At 39.2% G+C, this 23,023-nt stretch overlaps 3 protein-coding genes across 5 annotated transcripts in view; 2 read left to right on the top strand and 1 right to left on the bottom strand.

Moving 5' to 3' along the window:
• The window catches only part of alpha-Catr (alpha-catenin related), a 34,791-nt gene extending 23,117 nt beyond the window's left edge, over positions 1-11,674 (top strand). Inside the window, 11 exon segments of the mRNA XM_065304678.1 lie at positions 2,436-2,619; positions 3,716-3,876; positions 4,919-5,128; positions 6,035-6,269; positions 6,468-6,646; positions 7,106-7,354; positions 7,412-7,504; positions 7,575-7,760; positions 7,888-8,229; positions 8,292-8,498; positions 8,985-11,674. Of these exon segments, the coding sequence (XP_065160750.1) occupies positions 2,436-2,619; positions 3,716-3,876; positions 4,919-5,128; positions 6,035-6,269; positions 6,468-6,646; positions 7,106-7,354; positions 7,412-7,504; positions 7,575-7,760; positions 7,888-8,229; positions 8,292-8,498; positions 8,985-9,116 (2,178 nt within the window). The 3' untranslated portion in view covers positions 9,117-11,674.
• Positions 11,675-11,723: 49 nt separating this feature from the next.
• On the top strand, positions 11,724-20,609 carry LOC135793647 (G2/mitotic-specific cyclin-B1-like). 2 transcript variants are annotated; one of them, XM_065304676.1, is made up of 5 exons: positions 11,724-12,475; positions 12,542-12,720; positions 12,781-12,936; positions 12,994-13,143; positions 20,065-20,609. In XM_065304676.1, the coding sequence occupies exons 1-5, from the start codon at positions 11,863-11,865 to the stop codon at positions 20,074-20,076; spliced, it is 1,110 nt and encodes a 369-aa protein (XP_065160748.1). In that variant the 5' UTR covers positions 11,724-11,862; the 3' UTR covers positions 20,077-20,609. The 2 variants fall into 2 exon arrangements, with proteins under 2 accessions (XP_065160748.1, XP_065160747.1); XM_065304675.1 differs by lacking the exon at positions 20,065-20,609 and adding an exon at positions 13,207-13,690.
• Positions 20,610-21,510: 901 nt separating this feature from the next.
• LOC135794081 (nuclear receptor coactivator protein neosin) overlaps positions 21,511-23,023 on the bottom strand; it is a 35,132-nt gene continuing 33,619 nt past the window's right edge. The window contains exons 5-7 of one of the 2 annotated variants that reach the window (XM_065305224.1): positions 22,866-22,999; positions 22,472-22,807; positions 21,511-21,889 (exon numbers count right to left, since the gene is read on the bottom strand). In XM_065305224.1, the coding sequence (XP_065161296.1) occupies positions 22,472-22,807; positions 22,866-22,999 (470 nt within the window). In that variant the 3' untranslated portion in view covers positions 21,511-21,889. Of the gene's footprint in view, positions 21,890-22,267; positions 22,808-22,865; positions 23,000-23,023 lie in introns of those variants that run through there. The other variant, XM_065305225.1, reaches the window with a different exon arrangement.

The following is a 23,023-nucleotide window of genomic DNA, read 5'->3' as shown; positions in this document are numbered from 1 at the left end:
TATTCTCATACTCACCGTTGACTTGTGTGATAGATGTTACATCTGTTTGTACATCCATCAAGCGCAATGTGTAACTTTCAACACCAAGGGAAAAAGGTTAGTGGGCAAAACTCACGCTCTCGCAATCTGCGCGTCTTCATCGCTTCAAACGGCCGGTGTTCAGTGGGAGATAAGTGCTTGGAGGGCTAAATTTTAGTTTGTTCCAACCGGAGAAGCTCTCAGCTCAGCCTGCAAAGCTCAAAGCTCGAAGTTCGTGAGGTCGAGGTAATTCGCCAAAGCGATTCAAGACACGTTCTACACTTACATGGAAAAACAACGAAAAACAACATTTTACTAATAGCGATTGAAAGCATTTTTAAAGCTAACGCTCTACTAGTAGCTACTTTAATACAATCGAAGGATTAATGATGTTTAATCAAGTTGGATGGTAAATTAATGAGGCCGTGAGCGTCGACTTTGGCCTTCGCAGCGCCTTTGGCGTGTGCGCGAGACGTGTCGGATTTAAAGCGCTTAAGGAACTCTTATAAAATTCATTGAAAGACTTTAAACTACTAACGACGCCTAGGCGCGCCGCGAAGCACGGATGCACCACTCATTGTCCTTCGTCTTTTACTTCATGGAGCGTTCCGCTTTTGCGGGCGGCGTTGAACTGCTTCCAAAGCCTCATTTGTTTGCTCGAGTAGCTAAATATTTAATAGGGAAGTGAACTTGCTTCAATCTGTGTGCCCAACAAAAAAGAATTTCAACCAACTTGATTAAGTCTGTGAGACTCTGTGGAATATTTCAATTTTAAAGCAGTTAATTCAATTAATCCGGCGCGTTCTTTGATGTTGAAGTTAATCGGAGATATGATCACATAAAAAGTAAATACTTGGCTGGTTCTGGCTGCGTTGAAATGTCGCCAACAGAAATCGCGATGTAATAGATTTTCGTAGAAAATTGAACGCTGAAAAGGCGCGCCTTGAGGGCTTGATTTCCTCGCTTTTAACCGTTGCACAACGCCGGCAAGCAGCGAATCCTTATCGAATCCGCGGCTTATCTTTATCGAGCAAATGCCCACCGACTCACTCGTACCAATCTGCAGATAAATTCAGCGTAATTGAATTGTAAAACATCTCAACCAGACCGAGATTTAAATTAATTTTCATCGGAATATGAAATAAAAAATGAGCTACAAAAAATTTTTGTTCAGGATGATTTTTGTTTGGAATTTGCGGATAACAAGGTAGTTTTGCAACTGTTTGAAACTTGTGGTAACACACCCTCTCAAACAATGAGTTAGTGAAAGATGAGTTGGTTCGTTGGCCAGTTCGCGAAGTTTTTCCATGCGTCAGGTATGTGTTTGTGTGTGTGTACGTGCTTACTACAGGGGGAGCGCTGGTTTTCATTTCCATTTTCCGAGCGCTACCGAAATGTAAACCGGCGCATTCGCGCATTGTTTCGTGCATGAATAGATTCCACTCGAGTTCCGCTTTCGCAACCGCGCTTTGTTCGCTCGCATATTTCCCACATATCTATTCATATCCATGCGAGTATTCACCTTCAAATTCGTTACATTTAATGGTCGTTTGGAGCAAAAATTCGAGGAATTTTAATATTTGTTCATCAAATTACTGAATTTGATTAAATTTGGTTGTGGTTGTGGTTTTTGTCTTGTTTCGGATCTGTTGCTTGATGCATGTTTCTTGTTGCGCCACAATGTGTCGCATGCATGTATGATTTATCTCTCGTGTTGACATTCGTCTGCGGTTCCAACCGCGCGCTTGCATCGCGACGATGTTTCATGTTTAACATTTGCGCCCGGCGCCTTCACCATCGCGCTCTGTGATGTGCAGCAGGACAAAAATGACGCTGCCGCAAACTTTGCTCTTTGTCCGCATGAATGATGCAAATGATCATGCATTCACATCACGTGCGTTTTTTGCGCTGTAAAAACCCATTTTTTACCTTTACGCTCGCGAGAGCAAACAAAACATTGCACAATAAAAGGCAGCGCATGCGGGAAAAAACCGTCACATTAGTGAGTTTAAGAGGAGATTAGTGCACGCTAATGCACACACAAAAAGAAACAAACTCTCTGGTTAATGCCCGTACGATCATTTTTTTGTGTCCGAGTAGTGAGAATATTTGCTAGAGAGATTCGTATAATGAGGGTCACTTTGGACTGGCTCCAGATGGGCAATTAACACGCGCCCGCCCATCATCCGCACGTCAAGTGACACTTTGAGCGCGTGAAAGTTAGCAAACAGCGTCCTTTCATCGGTCGATTACGTCGTTGCCACAAATTTTCGACGGTGTCAAACTTTTGCTCTTTGCGCAAACGAGGTGCGAACACATGGCGCTAATAACATGCAATTTAAAAGTCGATTAAAGTCGTCTTGCTTGTGACACTTTGACAGTTTCTTACCGTCTAAATAAATGATTTTTTGTTGCAGATTTCGTCATTGGTGGAGACGCATGCCAGCGCCGGTGGGCTTAGGCCGTCGGCGGTGGCGAGGGTCGGGCAGGCGGTGAATATGGCCGTTGACCGATTCGTCACCGTCGGCGAAACCATCGCTGACGACTACGTCGAAGTGCGGCAGGGCATGTACGAGGCGTGTAAGGAAGCGCGACAGGCCGGTGAGTATCCCTTTAGCGACGACCTTTTTCAACCTCTAATTTTCATCCATGATGGGTTTTCTGCTTAGCAAAAGATATTTTATTTTATTTCACATAAACGAGTAACTTTTGAGCAAAATTCTCTCGTCCGGAGATTACAGTCCTGGCAAATTTCCGTCGTCTTGGCAAAAATGCCTGCGAACCGAAACGTTTTTGTCGGTCGCCGGCTCGACGAGGTCGGACCTCGAAACATTTTTCTGTGCGTCTCGCAGCCACACACTCGTTGTTCATCCTTTTTCGGCTAACGGCCAAGGCTTGTGAACTGTGGTCCTTTGAAAATCGTTTTTGGGATGACGGATACGTGCGCGTGGACCGCTTTCCCAGCCCTGCTTATCTAATTAATGAGCCTGTCTCGAACATATTTTGTGGCAATTTCACGCAGACATATTTTCACTTAGAGGCCGGCGTACTTGTTGGACAAGCAGCGCACCCATTTATTTATTTTGATTTCATATTAATATCTACATAGATTCATATTTGGCTTGAATAATTTTACATAATGGAGGATGCTAACTATACATTGGTTTATTATTAATACTTGCGCGATTTTTAATTAAGCCCGAATGGGCTGCTATTCTTGGCATAATGGAGCCGACTGCTTAGGCCGTAGCATTAATTAATCCTGCCGCATCTCCCTGTGCTTTCACCTGGATGCTTTTTTAACATTGTAGGAGAAATATGAGAATTTCACGGCGTATTCTTGCATAACGCGGATGCCGATGCAACTATCCATGGCTTTTTTTCGCCTTTTGCGCTTTAATTAGAAATTTCAAAACCTTCAAGTAACAATGAATTTAATTAAAGCGTCATTAATCACTTTTGCGCAAAAGTGCTCGCGACAGAAGTCAGCCCAAAAAAATGTCCTTCGTCGCTGTCGTTGGCGATGTTGTTAATGAGAAATTCAATGCTCACTTAAAACTTGGAAAGTGCCGACAAAAAAAAATTGGTTAATTTGCTTTGCAAATGAGCGCGACGTCCGAATTTTGCACAAAGTTAGAAACGTTCTTGAAAGTTTGATTCATCTTTTTTTGCTCATTGGAATTTTTCCCTGTTCCAGGAAGTGCGATCGAGCGGATATGCGAGGAAGCCGATGTCGAGGTCGGATCCGACCGGAGCACGCTGGTACGCGAGGCGAGATGTCTTCTCGGAGCTATAACGCGTGTTTTATTGCTTGCTGACATCGTCGTCGTCAAGCAATTACTATTGGCCAAAGATAAGGTAACGTGCAATTTATGCCCCTCTTAATAAAGCGTGTAAACATTGTACACTCTGGTTAACAACTAAAGTAAACACACATGCGGGTCTATTTATACCGCAACTCAACGCAAAGGACTTCTCTAGGGGGCGTGGTGTGTTTGCACATGCGCAACGTTATTACACCCATTTGTACACGACAAATGTTTACAGCAATGTTATGACCCAGAGTGGTTATGTGCGATGATGGAAAGCACGCCACTAAATTAACTTCCCGCATCATTTATCGTCGATATCCCGGAGTCGGCATGAAAAAAACAGAACGCGCTTTGTTTTTATGCATCCCGCAGAGATAGCAGCGATAAATTTTCATATTAATATCGCTCGTCTGTTACAAATTGCGCGTTTTACGATCGCGTCCTGTCATTGCGAAGGGAAGTCGATAAACGCAAACGACCGCCGCTGCTGCTAGGGCTCCGGCTGTGCGGCCGCACAAAAAGCGACTTGATGTTCTTTACAGGTCAAAAGTTTTCTTCAATGCGTACGCGTGCGTTTGTAACGACCCGCGCCCGGCGTCGACATACATGTTGGCCGCCACTTGGAGGCGACTGGAACATAAATTACTATTGAATGTACAGAATAGATCCATTAGATTGGAACAAAGTAGTGCGCTTTAGTCTGACGCCGTCGCAAATTTCATAGAACAAAAAGCAGGCGACGCGTGCCCGTCGTTCGGTTTCAATCATGTTTTGTTCAAAATCACTTCACACTTTGCCGCCGGGCCTCGTTTCCATTTTTTTCTCTTGTGTGTGACATAACGCGTGAAAACCTCGTAAATTTCAAACGACAATGGAATGCGAGGGTCTCACTCCGTGGATTCTATTTTATTGCATTGAAGGACGCATCTCATCTACACGCACCGGAGATTGAATCGAATTGAATCCCAGAAAAGGCACAACCACGAAAAACCTTTTTTTATCTCTCTTATTGTCATCGTTCTAAGTAGTGACTGCTTTTCACTATAAAGTTTAGTAATTTACATACCTCTTGATTTGGTGGTTCACAGGTGCAACGTAGTTTAGACCGATTGGAATCGGTGAATAACTTTACGGAGTTTGTGAAAGCGTTCAGCCATTTCGGGTCCGAAATGGTCGAGCTGGCTCATCTTACCGGGGACAGGCAGAACGACTTGAAGGACGAGCGACGGCGAGCGCAAATGGCCGCTGCTAGGCAGGTCCTCGAGAGATCTACGATGATGTTATTAACGTCGAGTAAAGTGAGTGATCATTATTTTATTCCTTAAAAAATATACATCTGAAAGATTATATCTACGATCTGCTCGTGATAAGTCGCAACGAATTTGTCAGGGAATTGTCTCGAAGCTCTTGAGACGACGCGTCGTCGTCAAGAGAGTATCAGCATCGTCGGCTTATAAAAGGGGATTAGAGTCACTTAAAATTTGTACAAACAGTCGTTACCCTAACTTGCAAACTAATTGGATGTATTAATCACTTGCAAACAGTTCAAACGGAATTCTGCGCGAGGACTGTACATGTGGGCGTGGTTAAAGGAACGCACGCGCTTTAATTAGGCCACCATTATACGTTATGAATTATTAACATGGTGAATCTTGTTTTATTAATACAGAATCGATAATAACCGAGTTAAATTACTTGGTATGTTTGAAAATTATCGTTTATTGGATTCACATCCGCGTTGACAATGTAGGATATGTGAATTTACAATGTTGGGATACGCGGTTTTATTGTTTTAAATTGTCATTAGCCGTAAGCCTGATTGTTCTCGTCAGATGCGTGTTTTTAGTCCGATGGAATGCTCGACACGCCATTCATTGGGACACGAGATGAATATGCATGTTATATGCGCGATTCGGAAATGTGGCACAATTTGAATTTAGGGGTGCCGAATGCGTTGACACGTAATTTCCAACGACGATAATTCACGTTTAGAGATGGCAGCCACCCGGCGGTTGTGTCGAACGTATTCGATATTAATAAATCACGCGTGGAAAAATGCGAAGAGCTGTAAAATTTGTGAGGAATGGTAATAAATTCCAGCAGGGCGATAATTTGCGGAATCACAATGCGTGAACGACAATTACCAGGCATCGACGGCACCTTGTTCGATTGGTTAATTCATGTGTGACTTTCATTGTGTGCAGGCTACGCTCCGGCATCCCGATAGTTCGACGGCGCGCGAGAATCGCGATACCGTCTTCTGTCAGATGCGACGCGCCATGGACCTCATCCACTTTGTCGTCAAGGACGGCGTGCTCAATTCCGCCATGGAAGCGTCGCCGCCGTGCCACAAGGAGGAGCTGGACGTCGACCGAGGGACTTTCAATTCGTGCATGCGAAACCTGCAACATCTATTGGAACTCAGTCGGGTTACACTAGGTACGAGAGCCAAATCTAATAAAGTACCAATGACAAGTTTTTGCGGTAGCACCTGTTGTCACAGAACAATGCGCATTAGTCGCATTCGCCTGAAAGTTATTTCGCTTTCCAAAGCGCCACTCGAAATCTACTCTTACAAATTCCAAGTTGTCGCCGCGCTTGGCTGGCGAAACAATGGATTTGTCGGCGAGCAGCGAGATCGTAATCAATTGCGCTCGCCGCGTCGTAATTAATTTCGGCTCTCATTGTTTAGACGGTTCGTGTCACGATTCACAGACAGTGCCTACACCAGCCACGAGCATCGCCAGGCTATCTTAGATACCAGCGACCGACTTCGGAACGAATTGGACCACTTATTAGGATTATACGCCAACGTGGTGAGTATCTCAAAATGGAATCCACACCAATCCGCACGGAAAAACCGTTATCATCAGACTTGGTAATTTTCGGGCGCAAGACGCGGTGCAAAATCGATATCAAATTTACTTACCACGGCTTTTCTTCTTGTTCTTGCGTTTTGCCACATACATAACACGATATTATCTTCGCATAATGCTAAAATGCACCGAGGCGCTGAGCTATTTTGCATTTAATTAAAAATACTTGGCGCGTCGCCTACAGTCGAAATTTTAATTTAATCACAACGCCATCGGGGGCCTTAATTAAAACGCTATGTCATCGTGGTTTGTGTCGTGCAAACTCAAACTTGTAAGACATGTTATACGGTCAAGTCATGGTCCGCGGAGTATTGATCCTCCGGGGATATTGTTCGGACATGTTTGAGCAGATGCTTTGGGAGAACGAGTGTAAAATGGTTTGGTTGGTCACGATTGCAGATTGGATTTGAAGGAGCCTCGGACTGTCCGGAACTCGACACGGTCGTGTCGGCGACGTTGAACGCCGCCAAGGACCTCTCGAGACATCTGGCCTCTGCCGCTCTCCAACAGGCACAAGAGTTGAATGTCGCCACCAAGCACAGCCAGGAACTAGTCACCTCCATTCGACAGCAGGCGTTGCTTGAGGAACCGGATCGTTTTCATCACACGTCTGATTCGTTTCACGACTCCATTGATCACATTTTAGAAGTAGGTATTATAGTCTTTTTTGTGGGTTTTTATGAAGGGTTTGGTAATGTTTTCTAGGTATGTAAACTGTTGCGTCATGTGGCCGAATCGGAGAATCTTCAAGTGTCTGCACGCTTCATCGAAATCAATTTGCGCGTTTATGGACCGCAAGTAAACTTTCGCTCGCCCCTGCGGGGATTAAATCAACCGGCACGCGTTTCTAAATTGTATCCGTTCGCAGGTCATCACAGCGGCGAAAACGCTCGCCGCATATCCGGGCAGTAAAATCGCACAGGAAAACTTGGAGGTGTTCACCGACATGTATCAGTGGTTGGTCTCGGACGTCACGGCAATCGTGAAGGACGTTTTGGAGGCGAGTCACGTAAAACCGGAGAAGCAGGTCTACATGTCACTGCCGCGGCCCGGGGTATGACCACAGGATACATTCACATTCCTGTTCGAACCTTTCCAAGTCCAATATAACCCGTTCAACATCAATATCGTCCGTTGCCGATGGGATATTTTATTGAGTTTGTGTTTTGATGGTTTTGTAGAAGCACGGCACGACGTCGAAACCGCTCAAGGCGGTGCGTCTCGATTCCGAGGAACAAGCAAAGATAGCAAAGTCAGGGCTGGAGATGAAGCTGGCCACGAACGAGATGGACGCCGAGACGGACAAGTGGCAGGAGAATAGTGCTGGCACTGGAACCGCGCCCGAAGAGAATAACGACATCGTAAAACGCGCGAAAAATATGTCTTCGATGGCGTTCTCGATGTATCAGTTTACGAAGGGCGAGGGCGACTTGAAAACTACTCAGGATCTTTTCACTCAGGCGGAGTACTTCGCCGAGGAGGCAAACAGACTGTATAAAGTTATTAGACAATTTAGTTATCAGGTTAGTACAGATCTCCAGACAACAAATCTCGAAATAATACGAGTCGCCATTTTAATTACCAGGTGCCAGGTGGAGATAAAAAGAAGGAATTACTGGAACATCTTGATAAGGTTCCAACCTACGTGCAACGGTTGCAGTTTAGCGTTAAGGACCATACGGTGGGCAAAGCAGCAACGTTTACGAAGGTGGACAACGTGATCACGGAGACTAAGAATCTTATGAATGTTATTTCAAAAGTAGTCACGACGTGCTTCGAATGTGCGACAAAGGTAAACTTTACTCTTGTTTTTATTTGCTTCAAAATTGCAATTCTGCAATCTGTCACTTTGAGTGTGGTTTTGGAATTGTATCATAGAGTTTAAACGGTTTAAAATGTCTCCCATCGTTGTTAGTTCGCTCTGATGATGCCGCAAAGGGTGCGGTTTGCTTGTACCACGTTGGGTGGCATACATCTGCCGCTCCAGTTGAGCCCACAAGCATTGCAGCGCATCTCCTCCTACAAGGACTACACCACATTGCCGAGAAAAGCGCCGTGATACTATGTAAATGATGAGAGTTGAGCTGAAAGTCTAAAACTAACCATATATCAAGTGGGGCCGTGCCGTGCCGCTTAACGCAACTATTTTCTAACAACATCAACCCGCAATATAATGCTTTTATGCTCATAATTTAATCATGAGAAATTTATTGCCGCTTATATATTGCTTGCATGTGTCGACACGTGTTGTTAATTTGTTTGGGGCTACGTGTTTCAGTACAAGCTGGATTTCAACAGTGGCGAAGCGGGCGGACGCGGGGCCGGCGGCGATGGCGGCGCATCAAGCGGCAGTGGTGGCAGCGGGGACGCCAAGGGCGTTGGTGGGACAGGCTCGGATCAGAGCTTATGACAAATGGGGATGTCCCGGCGCAACAAGGGAGACTCGAGACGCACTCGAGTCTCTTTCTTGTTGTTCTAGGGACATCAGGCCCGTTAAAAACAAGACACCACTATCAGAAGACGAAGAAGATGAGCTACAACTACAACAACAAAATGAACACAACGCTATCCAGTTGCTTCCTAAACGCGTCGCTTGCGTTTCGACACCATTGCGTTGTTTATTGGTTCTCGCAGCGCGTGCGGTTTGACATTTTATTTGCATTCTCGCTACACTCGCTACACTCGAGCATCGAGCAAATCTGCGTTTGGCACATGAGCTACAGCAGCTGCAAGCCGAAGGAGAGATGTGACTGACGATGATTATATCAATTCCTATTGCTGGTTTCTTTAGCCGACGTCCTGAGACTTCTCCAGATATCTGACGCTTATCAGCGCACGATCGTTTCCCTTTGCTGTCTGTCTTGACAATAGGACCACCCAGATGATCTAATCGTAAGAGGAATAATAATACAGCTAAGTACAAAACTTAACAACTCACTCAAAATGCTTTGCGTAACCAAAAGGGGTACATAGTTATAAATTTCTAAGAGTTGTCGCAAAACTAGAATGCTCTTCGTTTAATATTAGCTTGGTTTCGGTTTTTAAGTCTCTTTCGAATTGGTCTTAAGGAAAACTTCAGTCAGCTCACCGAATTTATATTGGCATCAATACTGTGTTTTTGATTAAAAACTGTCTGAAGTTTTGTTTATAACTAAAGTCATGACCATTCTTAAAATTTCCTACTAATATTAATAAGACTTAACTATATCGACTAACATTTTAGGTTCACATGTACTAACAATGTGAGGAATGAAATTCCCAGTTGACAAGACGAAAAGTAAACGATTGCTGGAACGTTTTGCAGACAATCGAAAACGTAAGCAACGTGTTATTTTTATAGGTTTTATTTGATTAGCATTCTTGGGACCCAATTTATACACCAACTGCAAAGATGACGCTAGAAAAGTTTGTAGAAACCAAATTGGTCATATCAAATCAAGCCGATGTCGTTTGTTGTGCGCTTTGATTGTCTGCGAACGTTTCAAAACGGCGGCACAATACTGTTGCATACATGGTATTTAAAAAAACAATCATAAAATGACTGTAACATAGTTTAACGTACATGTAAGTCTCTATAGTAACCCAATCATAAGCTAGATAAGTACCTTAAGAGTATATTATTTAATAACGAGAAGAAAAAGGTATTAATATAAGATATTCATATAAAAAAGTGAAAACATGAAACAAATCAACAAATATGAGTATGTAATTTTATTGTAATATTAGAAATTCGAGGAAAAAGGTGAACAACAAGAAAACTTTTATATTTTTTGTACAAATAGCATAGTTACTCTCTCATTCGTTGGAATAATTTCTGATCTCGTGTTTTATGTAAAGCGTGTTTTCAAACGATGATTGTGGCAAAGATTTTAGAATAGACCAGAAATTATCTATGAAATTATAGAATATCTTTCAAAATCTATAAATTTGTTTTCATATTAGATTACAATTGACCAAAAGTTCCAAAATGGTGGACATTGTTTATTTTTAATGGTAGCAAAGACTAGTAAACTATTAGAATAACTTTATTCCGTATTTTGTTTATCGTAGAATACGTAACAAACTAGCGTATGCAATCATCATTAATAATTGTTGCCTGAACTACTCGAGGCCTAATTGTCGTCTTGCAATTAGAAGCAACACATTTTCTTAAGTATATCTATCTGTGAAAGACGAGATCGTAACCCAGTACACCAAATTTTTTATGTGCACACAATCAACGACGCTCGCGTCAAGATTCAACTAACTGCCCATGAATATGCGACATTTCTGTGACGGAAATCAACTGTGCTGATGGCATGTATTAATTAATCTTGTATTATTAACAAACTATGAATAACTGTTATCGGTTGCGCTGAGATATTTAATGATTGTTGTGCCTGCGAAAACCACTTGAGATTATAGTTGTATTCAATGTTAATGTATTTCTTTACATCTGATGTGTGTAACTAGGCGAAACCGAGATGGATAGCATGCTTTTCTCTTTTGGATTTTCAAAGCCCTAAAATAAGTGTTCGTACAATGGGAAAAGTAACTTGATTGTTCGTAGACGTTACTAGTTTTCGATACTTTCCTATCCAGTTACTCGATAATTTGACATCTCCAAGGTTTGTGAAGTAGTCTTACGAATGATAATAATCGTTTTTTCAACCAACTACAACAGCAACAAACAAAAGCATAATATGTAACGTATTTTGATGAACCAGTAGTGGAAAGATTTAGATTTTTTACCTCAAGTATACTAAAACATTGACTAGATGAACAAGATACTAACTAACTATTGTTGCGAGGATATTTAAGTTTGTTGTTTAACATATTACATTTTATGGTGTGCCGATGGAAATGTTCTCTGCATGCGATTTGTGATTTCTCATAAACCAAAACGTGGGCATGTGATGTGATTGGTTATAATTATGAAAAACATTAAGTTTAATGAAAAAATATAACTCAAGATATGTTTATATTCGATTTCTAGCGTTGTTTTTATCTCCCCATTGATATACTTTACAATAACATGCCGATCTCCTGCTAGAAATGTATTTTGCGCATGACAAAATGTTTATCTGGACAAAATAATAGTTGCGTTTTAAAACACGTGTTAGTTCTATACAATTTATTGTCGTGTGTACGTCGAAATTTGCTCGTCTTTATATAAAATGAGGAGAAATTGTGTTCACATTGAGGCGGAGGATAAACCTGCTGGACCGGGATTTTCTAGCCGCATACCCAGTGCTCGCCCTCCATTAAGGGAAGTTCAGAATGCTGATAAAAGACCACTTCGATACAAGAAATCATCAGTGGATAATTTGGGCACCGCATGTGCGGAAACGCAGACATCTTGTCTGGACTCTCCCCTCAATAAGAAACACGCATCAAAGCCGGAAGTTATTACTAAATCACTAAAATTAAGGCCCATTGAAGATAGATTTGAGAGAAATGAACTTTCTGCAGCATCGGGCAAGTCAGCAAAATCAACCGATGCATCAACATCAAAGCCACGTTTAGGAGAAAATAAGGAAGTTGCCGGCTTATCATTGACTAGTAAACATTGTTTTATAAAATCAGATGCTAATGAAAAATATTGCAAGTATGAATTTGTTGTGAAATATGTACATTCTGATGGAGATAATTTAAAACCGCGGAAAGCCGTGTCTCCTATTTTACCCAACCCGGACGTCGGCAAAGATGTTCTCTTGGCACGGTTCGCCGAAGAACCAGCCCGGAAAAAGACCTTATTAAAAGCGCGACGTTTACGAACTGATCAAAGAGGTATATACCAAAAAACATTTTATTTGAATTTAACCAATCTAAATTTTTTATTATGTCTGTCAACAGATGAAAACTCTCCATACTGCATTGATATTTTCAACAGGGAATATTTAGCAGAAAATATGCAAGAATCATTAAGGATGGATATGTATTACACTGGAAGGCGTGGTTTTTTAGAAAAGCATAATAGTCATTTAACTGAGAGGGACCGAAGTAAAATTTTAAATTGGATTTTGACTATTGCGGTACGTTTTAAACTGGGTTGACTTATATCAAAATAATTTCACTGGTAATTTTTATTTTAGGAAGATATAAAACTGAGCGAGTATGTATATTTTAAATTAGTACGTCTACTGGACAACATCCTTGAAAACTTAGCGATACCGAAAAACATGTTGCAATTGGTTGCGATTGTCGCTTGTTGGATTTTACTGAAGATGGATGAAACCTGGGTTCCGTCGGTAATTGGCTCTGTATTAGTGAATTAAAATATATAATTCAATTTCTATTTTTATTAGGTAAGAAAAGTTGGCACTTTATGTGCGAACGTGTACACTACTAAACAAATTCTTGATATGGAGATGAAACTTTTGAATTTTACCGCATTTAATTTGAAAATAAGCGCTCCAAACGATTTCTTCTATTTTCAAATAGTACTTCAAAATGATGTAAGTATTTTGTACAAATTTTATTATAGTTTTATATTTTTTGTATATTTTTTGTTGAATTAGGAAAAATTCACACATTGTGTAAATTACATCTTGTTGCTTTTTACATTCGACATGCGCTTTTCGCAATTTTCTTCATTTGAATTGGCATCTGCCGCCACTTATCTCGCTGCGCATTATCTACAGATTGACATCGAAAATACAGTGCCATTAAAGAAACTGGACAGCGTGCGTGAAATTGTATTTCTGATGGATGTTCAAATGAATAAGATGTACACTGCTAGAGCACTTGCTGATCATGAATTTGTTGTTTACCAGAAATATTCAGATGCCTCTCACAAAAAGATCAGTACTAGGCTACAAGAATTGCTTAAATCTAAACGTGAGGTTTACAAAGAGAAGCCGTTTTATTATAGCTAAAGATGTTTTTACTTTTGATATTTATGTATATTCAAATTATGATATTTATATATTACGTGATATTTATTTCATGATTGATTAAATGTGTCTGTTTTTTTGGCAAAATAATTAAAATTAATTAAACTGGGCCTAGATTTTGACAACAGTGATTTTCAGCTTCCATTTGGATTTAATACCTGTTTGAAAGGATTTGTACATTGTACAATTTCTTCGGGTTCTGTACTGCAGACTGATGTGTCAGTGTTTAGAAACAAGTTTTTCTTATCTCGCTCGATGTTTGTGCGGTCACCACGCGGGTGCCTTGTGTACGGTATTAGTATAATTTTTGTCGTCGGGTGATCTGCACACACATTGTCCAGAATCATTTAAGTTTCTCAATTTTTCATTGCGTTATTACGTAATATTTCTAATTGCTCTGTGCGTGAGTGATGTGCCGCGATCTTTAAGCGCAGATTGAACATTCGCAGAGGTAAAGCGTGCGTGATTTTCCGTCGGCCGTCGGATATTCTTTTAGTATTTATGATACGAGTGCATACGCGTATTTCATCGTTCCTACAATGTGCATAATAAAGGTCCTTACAACTTATTGGATATTCCGAAACCAAAAAAATTATTATGCATTCAGGTATGTTCTCGCATTTCTTCAGCCATGTGAAATACAAATTCGTTATAGACTCTACTTGTTTTTACTTCAACCGCGTGCCCTTTATACAATTAATAATTTTTATTTATGTATCTATACTTACCGTTGAATCTTATTAGATACATTGTTTCGTTTGCGATTCGTCCCTTTCTATCTCTTTTAGTTTAGAAGATATCGCTAACAAACATATTTCAATACAATGAAAAGACCCCCCGAGGCAATTTTTCAATTTTTAATAATTTATTTCAATTGCGAATATCTCTTAAACTAGAAGTGATAGAAATGAACGAATCGTTGAGTTTTAATCTACGGACAATTCTCGATAAAATAAGCTCGTTAAATTGGAAATATAAGGGATGAAATGCTTGATAATTTACTTCCACGATTTTCGAGATGCTGCGCGTAATATTCTCGTCTATCGTCGCCCTGTCGCACATTTTAGTTTAATTCATATCGCAGGTACCGCGTCTATTGCAATTCGTGCACAAGGTTGTGTTCCATCGTTGCGCAGCGTGCTTTGCACATCTATTACAATTCGCACACAAGGTCGCGTGCCGGCTTTGCGCATCTATTGCTTTTACCTGCGGGGTTCATGCGGCAGGTGCAGAGTCTTACTGTGAACTGTCGCATCGTAAATTCCATTCAGAGATGACACTAGCATGGACTAAAAGTCATAAAATAGAATTGTATTTGTTTTGAAGACACATCTATTATCAGCGTTTGTGTATAAACAACTTTCTTATCACATTCTCCGTTCGAGATGCTACGCGTAAGATTCTTGTCGCGCTGTCGCATTTTAGTTTCGTTCTTATTGCAATAAGAACGTGTCTATTGCAATTCGCGCCCAAGGTCGCATGCCATCTACGCGCCGCCGGCTTTGCGCATCTATTACTTTCTTGTCATTCTTGTTGCGTTGTTGCTAGCACAGTTTGCAGCGAGTTAAGCAAAGGCGATAAGGAAAAACGATCAGTCAAATTACTAGAAGCTCTGAAAATGGTCGCATGTCTGTCGGCTGCTTATTTGCTTCCGTTAGGTTCCGTTTATCGTGCCTGATTATTGCTTTTATATCTTATTTCTGTTTGTATTTGCCTTCACGTGTTTGCTAGTTTCTGGGTTTAACAGATCATGATTTAGTATTTCTTTAAAAGTAGTAATTATAATTATTAGTAATTATAATTGTATTATTTATTATGTTCTATCACCGCACCTATACAGTACCGGTGTTAGGGCATGGCGCGGTTGGACGACCACCCGGGGGCGCCGACTTGCACTTGGCCGGTTTTTTCGTATGGGTTTGAATTGCAACTTACTGTAAGGGCGGAATATTTTTCTTAGATGCAGAATTTAATTTTGAATCTCGCTGTATCGAAATTTATTGCGAGAAAATTCCGTAACGCGAGTTATATTGATAGTTGTGTGTATACGCATTTGTACTCGTTGCGCTAAGAATTGTAGTTTTTTTATTATAACACATTAACGCGGTCTTCAACTAGATTCTAAATAATTTTTCCAGATGCGGAATTTAATTCTTTATTTCCTTGTATTGAAATTTATTGCGAGAAAATTCCGTAACGCGAGTTATATTGATAGTTGTGTGTGTGCGCACTAGTACTTGTTGCGCTAGGAATTGTAGTTTTCTTATTCTAACACGCAAACGCGGTTTTCAACTAGGTTCGGAATAATTTTCCCAGATGCGGAATTTAATTCTTTAATTCCCTGTATCGAAATTTATTGCGAGAAAATTCCGTAACGCGAGTTATGTTGATAGTTGTGTGTGTGCGCACTAGTACTTGTTGCGCTTGGAATTGTAGTTTTCTTATTCTAACACGCAAACGCGGTCTTCAACTAGGTTCGGAATAATTTTCCCAGATGAGGAATTTAATTCTTTATTTCCTTGTATTGAAATTTATTGCGAGAAAATTCCGTAACGCGAGTTATATTGATAGTTGTGTGTGTGCGCACTAGTACTTGTTGCGCTAGGAATTGTAGTTTTCTTATTCTAACACGCAAACGCGGTTTTCAACTAGGTTCGGAATAATTTTCCCAGATGCGGAATTTAATTCTTTAATTCCCTGTATCGAAATTTATTGCGAGAAAATTCCGTAACGCGAGTTATGTTGATAGTTGTGTGTGTGCGCACTAGTACTTGTTGCGCTTGGAATTGTAGTTTTCTTATTCTAACACGCAAACGCGGTCTTCAACTAGGTTCGGAATAATTTTCCCAGATGAGGAATTTAATTCTTTATTTCCTTGTATTGAAATTTATTGCGAGAAAATTCCGTAACGCGAGTTATATTGATAGTTGTGTGTGTGCGCACTAGTACTTGTTGCGCTAGGAATTGTAGTTTTCTTATTCTAACACGCAAACGCGGTTTTCAACTAGGTTCGGAATAATTTTCCCAGATGCGGAATTTAATTCTTTAATTCCCTGTATCGAAATTTATTGCGCGAAAATTCCGTAACGCGAGTTATATTGATAGTTGTGTGTATACGCATTTGTACTCGTTGCGCTAGGAATTGTAGTTTTTTTATTACAACACGCAAACGCGGTCTTAAACTAGGTTCGGAATAATTTTCCTAGATGCGGAATTTAATTCTTTATTTCCTTGCATTGAAATTTATTGCGAGAAAATTCCGTAACGCGAGTTATATTGATAGTTGTGTGTATACGCATTTGTACTCGTTGCGCTAGAAATTGTAGTTTTTTTATTACAACACGCAAACGCGGTCTTAAACTAGGTTCGGAATAATTTTACTATATGCGGAATTTAATTCTTTATTTCCTTGTATTGAAATTTATTGCGAGAAAATTCCGTAACGCGAGTTATATTGATAGTTGTGTGTATACGCATTTGTACTCGTTGCGCTAGGAATTGTAGTTTTCTTTATTGTAACACGTAAACGCGGTCTTAAACTAGGTTCGGAATAATTTTCCTAGATGCGGAATTTAATTCTTTATTTCCTTGTATTGAAATTTATTGCGAGAAAATTCCGTAACGCGAGTTATATTGATAGTTGTGTGTATATGCATTTGTACTCGTTGCGCTAGAAATTGTAGTTTTTTTTTATTTTAACACGCGAATGCGGTCTTAAACTAAGTTCGGAATAATTTTCCCAGATGCGGAATTTAATTCTTTATTTCCTTGTATTGAAATTTATTGCGAGAAAATTCCGTAACGCGAGTTATATTGATAGTTGTGTGTATACGCATTTGTACTCGTTGCGCTAGGAATTGTAGTTTTTTTTATTTTAACACGCGAATGCGGTCTTAAACTAAGTTCGGAATAATTTTCCCAGATGCGGAATTTAATTCTTTATTTCCTTGTATTGAAATTTATTGCGAGAAAATTCCGTAACGCGAGTTATATTGATAGTTGTGTGTATACGCATTTGTACTAGTTGCGCTAGAAATTGTAGTTTTTTTATTATAACACGCAAACGCGGTCTTAAACTAGGTTCGGAATAATTTTCCAAGATGCGGAATTTAATTCTTTATTATCCTGTATGGAAGTTTATTGCGAGAAAATTCCGTGACGCGAGTTATATTGATAGTTGTGTGTATACGCATTTGTACTCGTTGCACTAGGAATTGCAGTTTTTTTATTATAACACGCAAACGCGGTCTTAAACTAGGTTCGGAATAATTTTTCCAGATGTTGAATTTAATTCTTTATTTCCCTGTATCAAAATTTATTGCGAGAAAATTCCGTAACGCGAGTTATATTGATAGTTGTGTGTGTGCGCACTAGTACTTGTTGCGCTAGGAATTGTAGTTTTCCTATTCTAACACGCAAACGCGGTCTTAAACTAGGTTCGGAATAATTTTCCCAGATGCGGAATTTAATTTTTAATTTCCCTGTATCGAAATTTATTGCGAGAAAATTCCGTAACGCGAGTTATTTTGATAGTTGTGTGTATACGCATTTGTACTCGTTGCGCTAGGAATTATAGTTTTCTTATTCTAACACGTGAACGCGGTCTTAAACTAAGTTCGCAATAGTTTTCTTTGATGCGGAATTTAATTTTGTATCTCCTTGTATTGAGATTTATACAGAGAAAATTCCGTAACGCGAGTTATAATGGTAGTTGTGTGTATACGCACTTGTACTCGTTGCGCTATGAATTGTAGTTTTTTATTATAACACAGATTGATTTTATTGAATTTGGCTTGTATTCGCATAAATTCAAAATTGTTTTCGGTTTTTATAGTGCGTGTTATCAGTGTTTGTGTGTGTTGTTGCGCACAATGTTACCTGAGGCAAACGGTACTCTGTACGCTGCTGACATCAACGGCGACATTTGGCAAATAGTTTTATTCTAGCCGTCGGACGGTATGGTCGGCTTTACCTGTGTTCTTAATTAATTTCGTGATTTGCGCTGTATTCGATCAATACCTAATGGTATTTAGGGTGAATTGACAATTGAATCAATTCGAACATGGAATTATTTATTATAAAATGTTAATTTATTGTTTTGTGTACTGTTTCCGTCGGTGTATGTGCTAACTCCAATATGGAATGTACATAAATTCAACTGGATATTCCGCTACACATATTGCTGTACAAGTGTTTTGCCAAGTAAGTTTTCTTATTTTCGAAAACATGTGGGTTGTCATGTATTGTCTTTCTACGCCGAATTAAACATTATGAACTGTCATTTACCGCGATATTGTAAAATAAATGCGATAGAAAGGAATGAATTGCAATTTTTTAATCTACGGGAAATTTTTTTCTTAGATACCAAAATCGGGAAAATGTTTCTCAATACCAGTATTTCAGCATTTTTATTTATTTTATTATTCATGACATCCTGCCTACATTAGTAATCGTGAATAAACATTGTTTTGAGATGCATGCAGCCAACAAGCAAAATGAAATCACCTATCTCCAGGGTCGCGTTCAGCAGGCATATCGCAAACTGATAGTGACCGCGTGTTGTCGCCGTATACGTTGCAGTTTTATTTCGGACGCTGGGTAAATCGCGCGTGTTCATCACAACTAGCTCTGATTCGTCCGATCATAATTAGGTATATCGGTTTATATTTCACGAACAATTAACGGCATATATAGGAATCGCGTTAAATATTCATCAATCGCAGATTTATCGTTAGTTCATTTATCCTCGCGTGTTGTTCCGTCGCTGATTATTTTTCACCTATAAAATTATACTGAACTCAACTTTGGAATAGAACTTGTTGGTTCTTAATTAGCAAATATAGGTGCTACCATGTAAGTAGAATTAATCAGGAAATTGTCGTCTCCAACACGGGTTGTGTCACAAGTTTTCTCCAACAAAACAAGATAATTAATCGCGAATCTTTGTTTCCATTACGCGTCAAACTAATAAATTAACTGTAGTATTAATTTGCTAAATCTATTTGTATTTCATCAACAATTAACATGTCTAGTGTAAATTTATGGCGATTGGTCGACCGTCGGCTAGCATCTCAAGCGGGACTATTAAAAAAATAACATTACATTTTATTATAAATTGTTTTCTTTGTATAACATCCTGCCCATTTCTGTATCCTGGTGTTACGTGGAAAATAGATTGTCTTTGTAGTTTTGGTTCTTGTCTTTCTTAAACTTTGGATTTTCTTTCTCTAACACTCTGTGCATTCCTTTTCATTGAGTAAACAAAAGCTATATTTGGAAGTTTTGGTTGTTTTTCGAATGCCAGTTGCAAATTTCCGTTTGAGACACTCTGTATCTTAATTTTCCTTGACATCCATGCATAAATGAGCTGTATTTGTTGTTTTGGAGTGTCTCGATTTGATCTATAAATTTTCTTTTGACAACACCCTTTAATTATGCCACATAGTGCGAGTTCTAATACACGTGTTTTTTTTTCTGTTTCAGTTCTTTCTTTGATTAGCTACGTCATTGGTAAGTTTCAAAATATTATTACATCCTACCTTCGAACCTTCGTACGGTGCTTTGAATGGGAGTCACTTCTACCGCACCTTTCGTACGGTGCCCTGAATGGGAGTAACTTCTACTGCTACCTTCGTACGGCGCCCCGAACACGAGTCACTTCGCTACCTTCGTACGGTGCCCTGAATGGGAGTCACTTCTACCGCTACCTTCGTACGGTGCCCTAAACAGGAGTCACTCCCGCAGCCTGGGGAGAAAAGCAAATGATATTTGTAGTGTTAAAATGTTTTTCTGTTCTCATATTAAATTTTTCATTTGTAACACCCTGTATATTTGTTTTCATTTTCAATAACGTAGAAAATGAATTATTTTCTAATTTCCTTATTCCGGTAGAACCATACGAAGTGGTACTTGTTTATATGTGCGCAGCTTTGCAGGTCGTAAGTCTTGTTTCAATATGGCGACATGTATTCTGTTGACTTGTAAAGTCTAAACTTGTATTCTATTGTTAATAAATAAATAGTAAGATATATGGACTTTTTTGTTTTGTTTTCCCCTTCTATCATTTCAGGAACAGGTATCTAAGAGAGTTCCCTCTCTCAGGGGTGATCCCCACTATAAAAATTGTTAAGGTATCCTGTGTGATTTGTGTGCTCCTTCTTTCATTTCAGCGACAGGTCAGAACTTGTAAGAATATTTTTAAGTGTCACCTCTCTTGAACTTAGAAATATTTGAACAAGACCTTAAAAGGATTGTCCTTATAAGAAGTTCCCTCTCTCTGGGGGTGATCCCCCACCATAAAAATTGTTGATATGCCTGAGTATTTCGGGGATGAAGCGCAGAGACATCGTAGCTGTAGGATGGGCCGGGAGCAATGGAAGCATCGAAATAGTGGGCGATCGACCAGAGCGCCGGAGGCGCTCTGGGAGATCGACCGTAGACTGTCTTATAACGACACGTGCCAAAAAATTCAAAAATCTGACCTCCTCCTCTTCTTCTCTACTCTGTTCTTTTCCTTTCTTCTCTCCTCTTCTCTTCTACTTGTTATTCTCCTTTTTCCCTGTTCTCGTTTCTCCATGTACTTTCTTACTTCTCTTATTGCCTTCACTTGTATTCCAATTTCTCTTATATTTTGTTGCAATTCATATATGAAACCCAAATTACACCTGATATTTTTATATTTGAGAAAAATGCCTTCTATACCGGAGATTCGATCCGTGTCTGCTAGCATGCCAGCAGGTGTACGTCTCCACTCGACCACCGAGTGTTTTTATCATTGTTATTTGATTCTTCTATTTATGTTTCTACTTTTATCATGTTTTTAAAAACAACACTTGTTCCGTCATGCACATACAAATATGAAATCACATGTTAACTTTTAAGCTATTTCTGAAAATTGTAAAGAGGATAGAAAAGTTAATAAACTTACAATTAAAGTATTAAATTGTCTTTTATTGGAACTCATACAAACAAGTACTTTGTAGTTTCACTGCACGTTAAGGATAAACAGAAATATTAAAATGAATGAATAAAATGAATATGTTAGTTGCAAGGGTTATTGATGTCACTCACTTATTTGTCCTACAAGGTAGTAAAACTTATGATATTGAGAAGAAATGTTGCTTATATTAACGAATTAAAGTTGAATAAATAAATAATAAATCCAAGTCATAGCGACGGTAAAGTATCCGACGGCTGGCAAGCACCCGGCTTGAAAGTTACTCATTATAGGGAACCACAGTAAATTAATTAACTGTAGACCACACTCGCCGAACATTTATTGTTCTCCATGTTACTATTAAATTAAAATCTAAAAAAAACGCGATTAGTAACTATTAAAATAGACTTCCGAACAAAACACGTGCTCACTACACCACCGCGCACGACCGACTAAATAGGAAAGTGAATTGAAGGCCGACGTAAACATCTAGTTGTTTACAACTAGATAATGGTAGTACCGCTCCTAACATTTAGTAACTGAATTCCCCAGTCTCAATTTATGAACAATTTATAACAGATTTTACTAAACTTCCCGCATGAATCTTCAAAAACCTCAGTTACCAAACAAAAACTTATGATATTAATGAAAACTTAAATTAATGGCTATAAATGATAAATGGCGATATCAGACGGTAGACATCGGATTCGGCATTGATGTAAATGTAATTATATACAATCTCACGGTATATTTAGAATTAAAAATCCACATGGATCCTATTTAATAATCAAATAAATCAAGATATTATATGCAAATTCGATCAATACAATATAATTCATCATATTTCGATTTCCATTCATGCATAATATTGCATCTCTTCTATTAGACAAAACTATACAAAAACTATACAAAGATGATCTTCTATTTCTACATTAATAATTATAAAATACATACCTACTGCACAAGATTCTTAAACATATCCCCTAGTATCAAACTATCCAACGCTTTTTGAACTGATGGATCCGTGAGTAGTGGAGCGGGTTCTTCCTTTGCAGAAACTGCTTCGGACTCAGGCTGTGCAGGTTCATCCATTTTCTTGTTAAGAATATTCATAATACGATTTTGTAATTCGGCTTGCTTATTTTTAGTTTCCGGTTCAATACCAGACTCTAAACCTTCGGCGATTTCATACTTATATTGAAGATCTCGCTTTTCTTGAAGATATGCTATAAGTTTGTCATAGTAGTGACTTGCTATTTGCCGATTTTCAGCGAGTAAATTTACTATTATCTAAAACATCATTTTGAAAATTAGTTGTTAATATTAGCAATGAAATCAACTAAGGTACCTGAACATGTTCTGGATGCTTAGAAGACACTGACATTTTATCTTTCTCTACCGTAGCTTTCTCTCCTCGCATGTAAGCATCAAAGTTTCTTGTAATCAAAAGCAAAGCATCCTCAATTGGCATATTTCGATGCTCTAAAAATAATCATATATAAATAT

Source organism: Atheta coriaria, unplaced genomic scaffold (assembly GCF_025399875.1).
Source record: "Atheta coriaria isolate IRGN ID8LTWV9N9 unplaced genomic scaffold, Caltech_Dcor_3.1 hic_scaffold_6_pilon, whole genome shotgun sequence".
Taxonomy (NCBI): domain Eukaryota; kingdom Metazoa; phylum Arthropoda; class Insecta; order Coleoptera; family Staphylinidae; genus Dalotia; species Dalotia coriaria.
The sequence above is the reverse complement of the archived record's forward strand: the minus strand, read 5'-3'. Positions and strand labels throughout refer to the sequence as shown.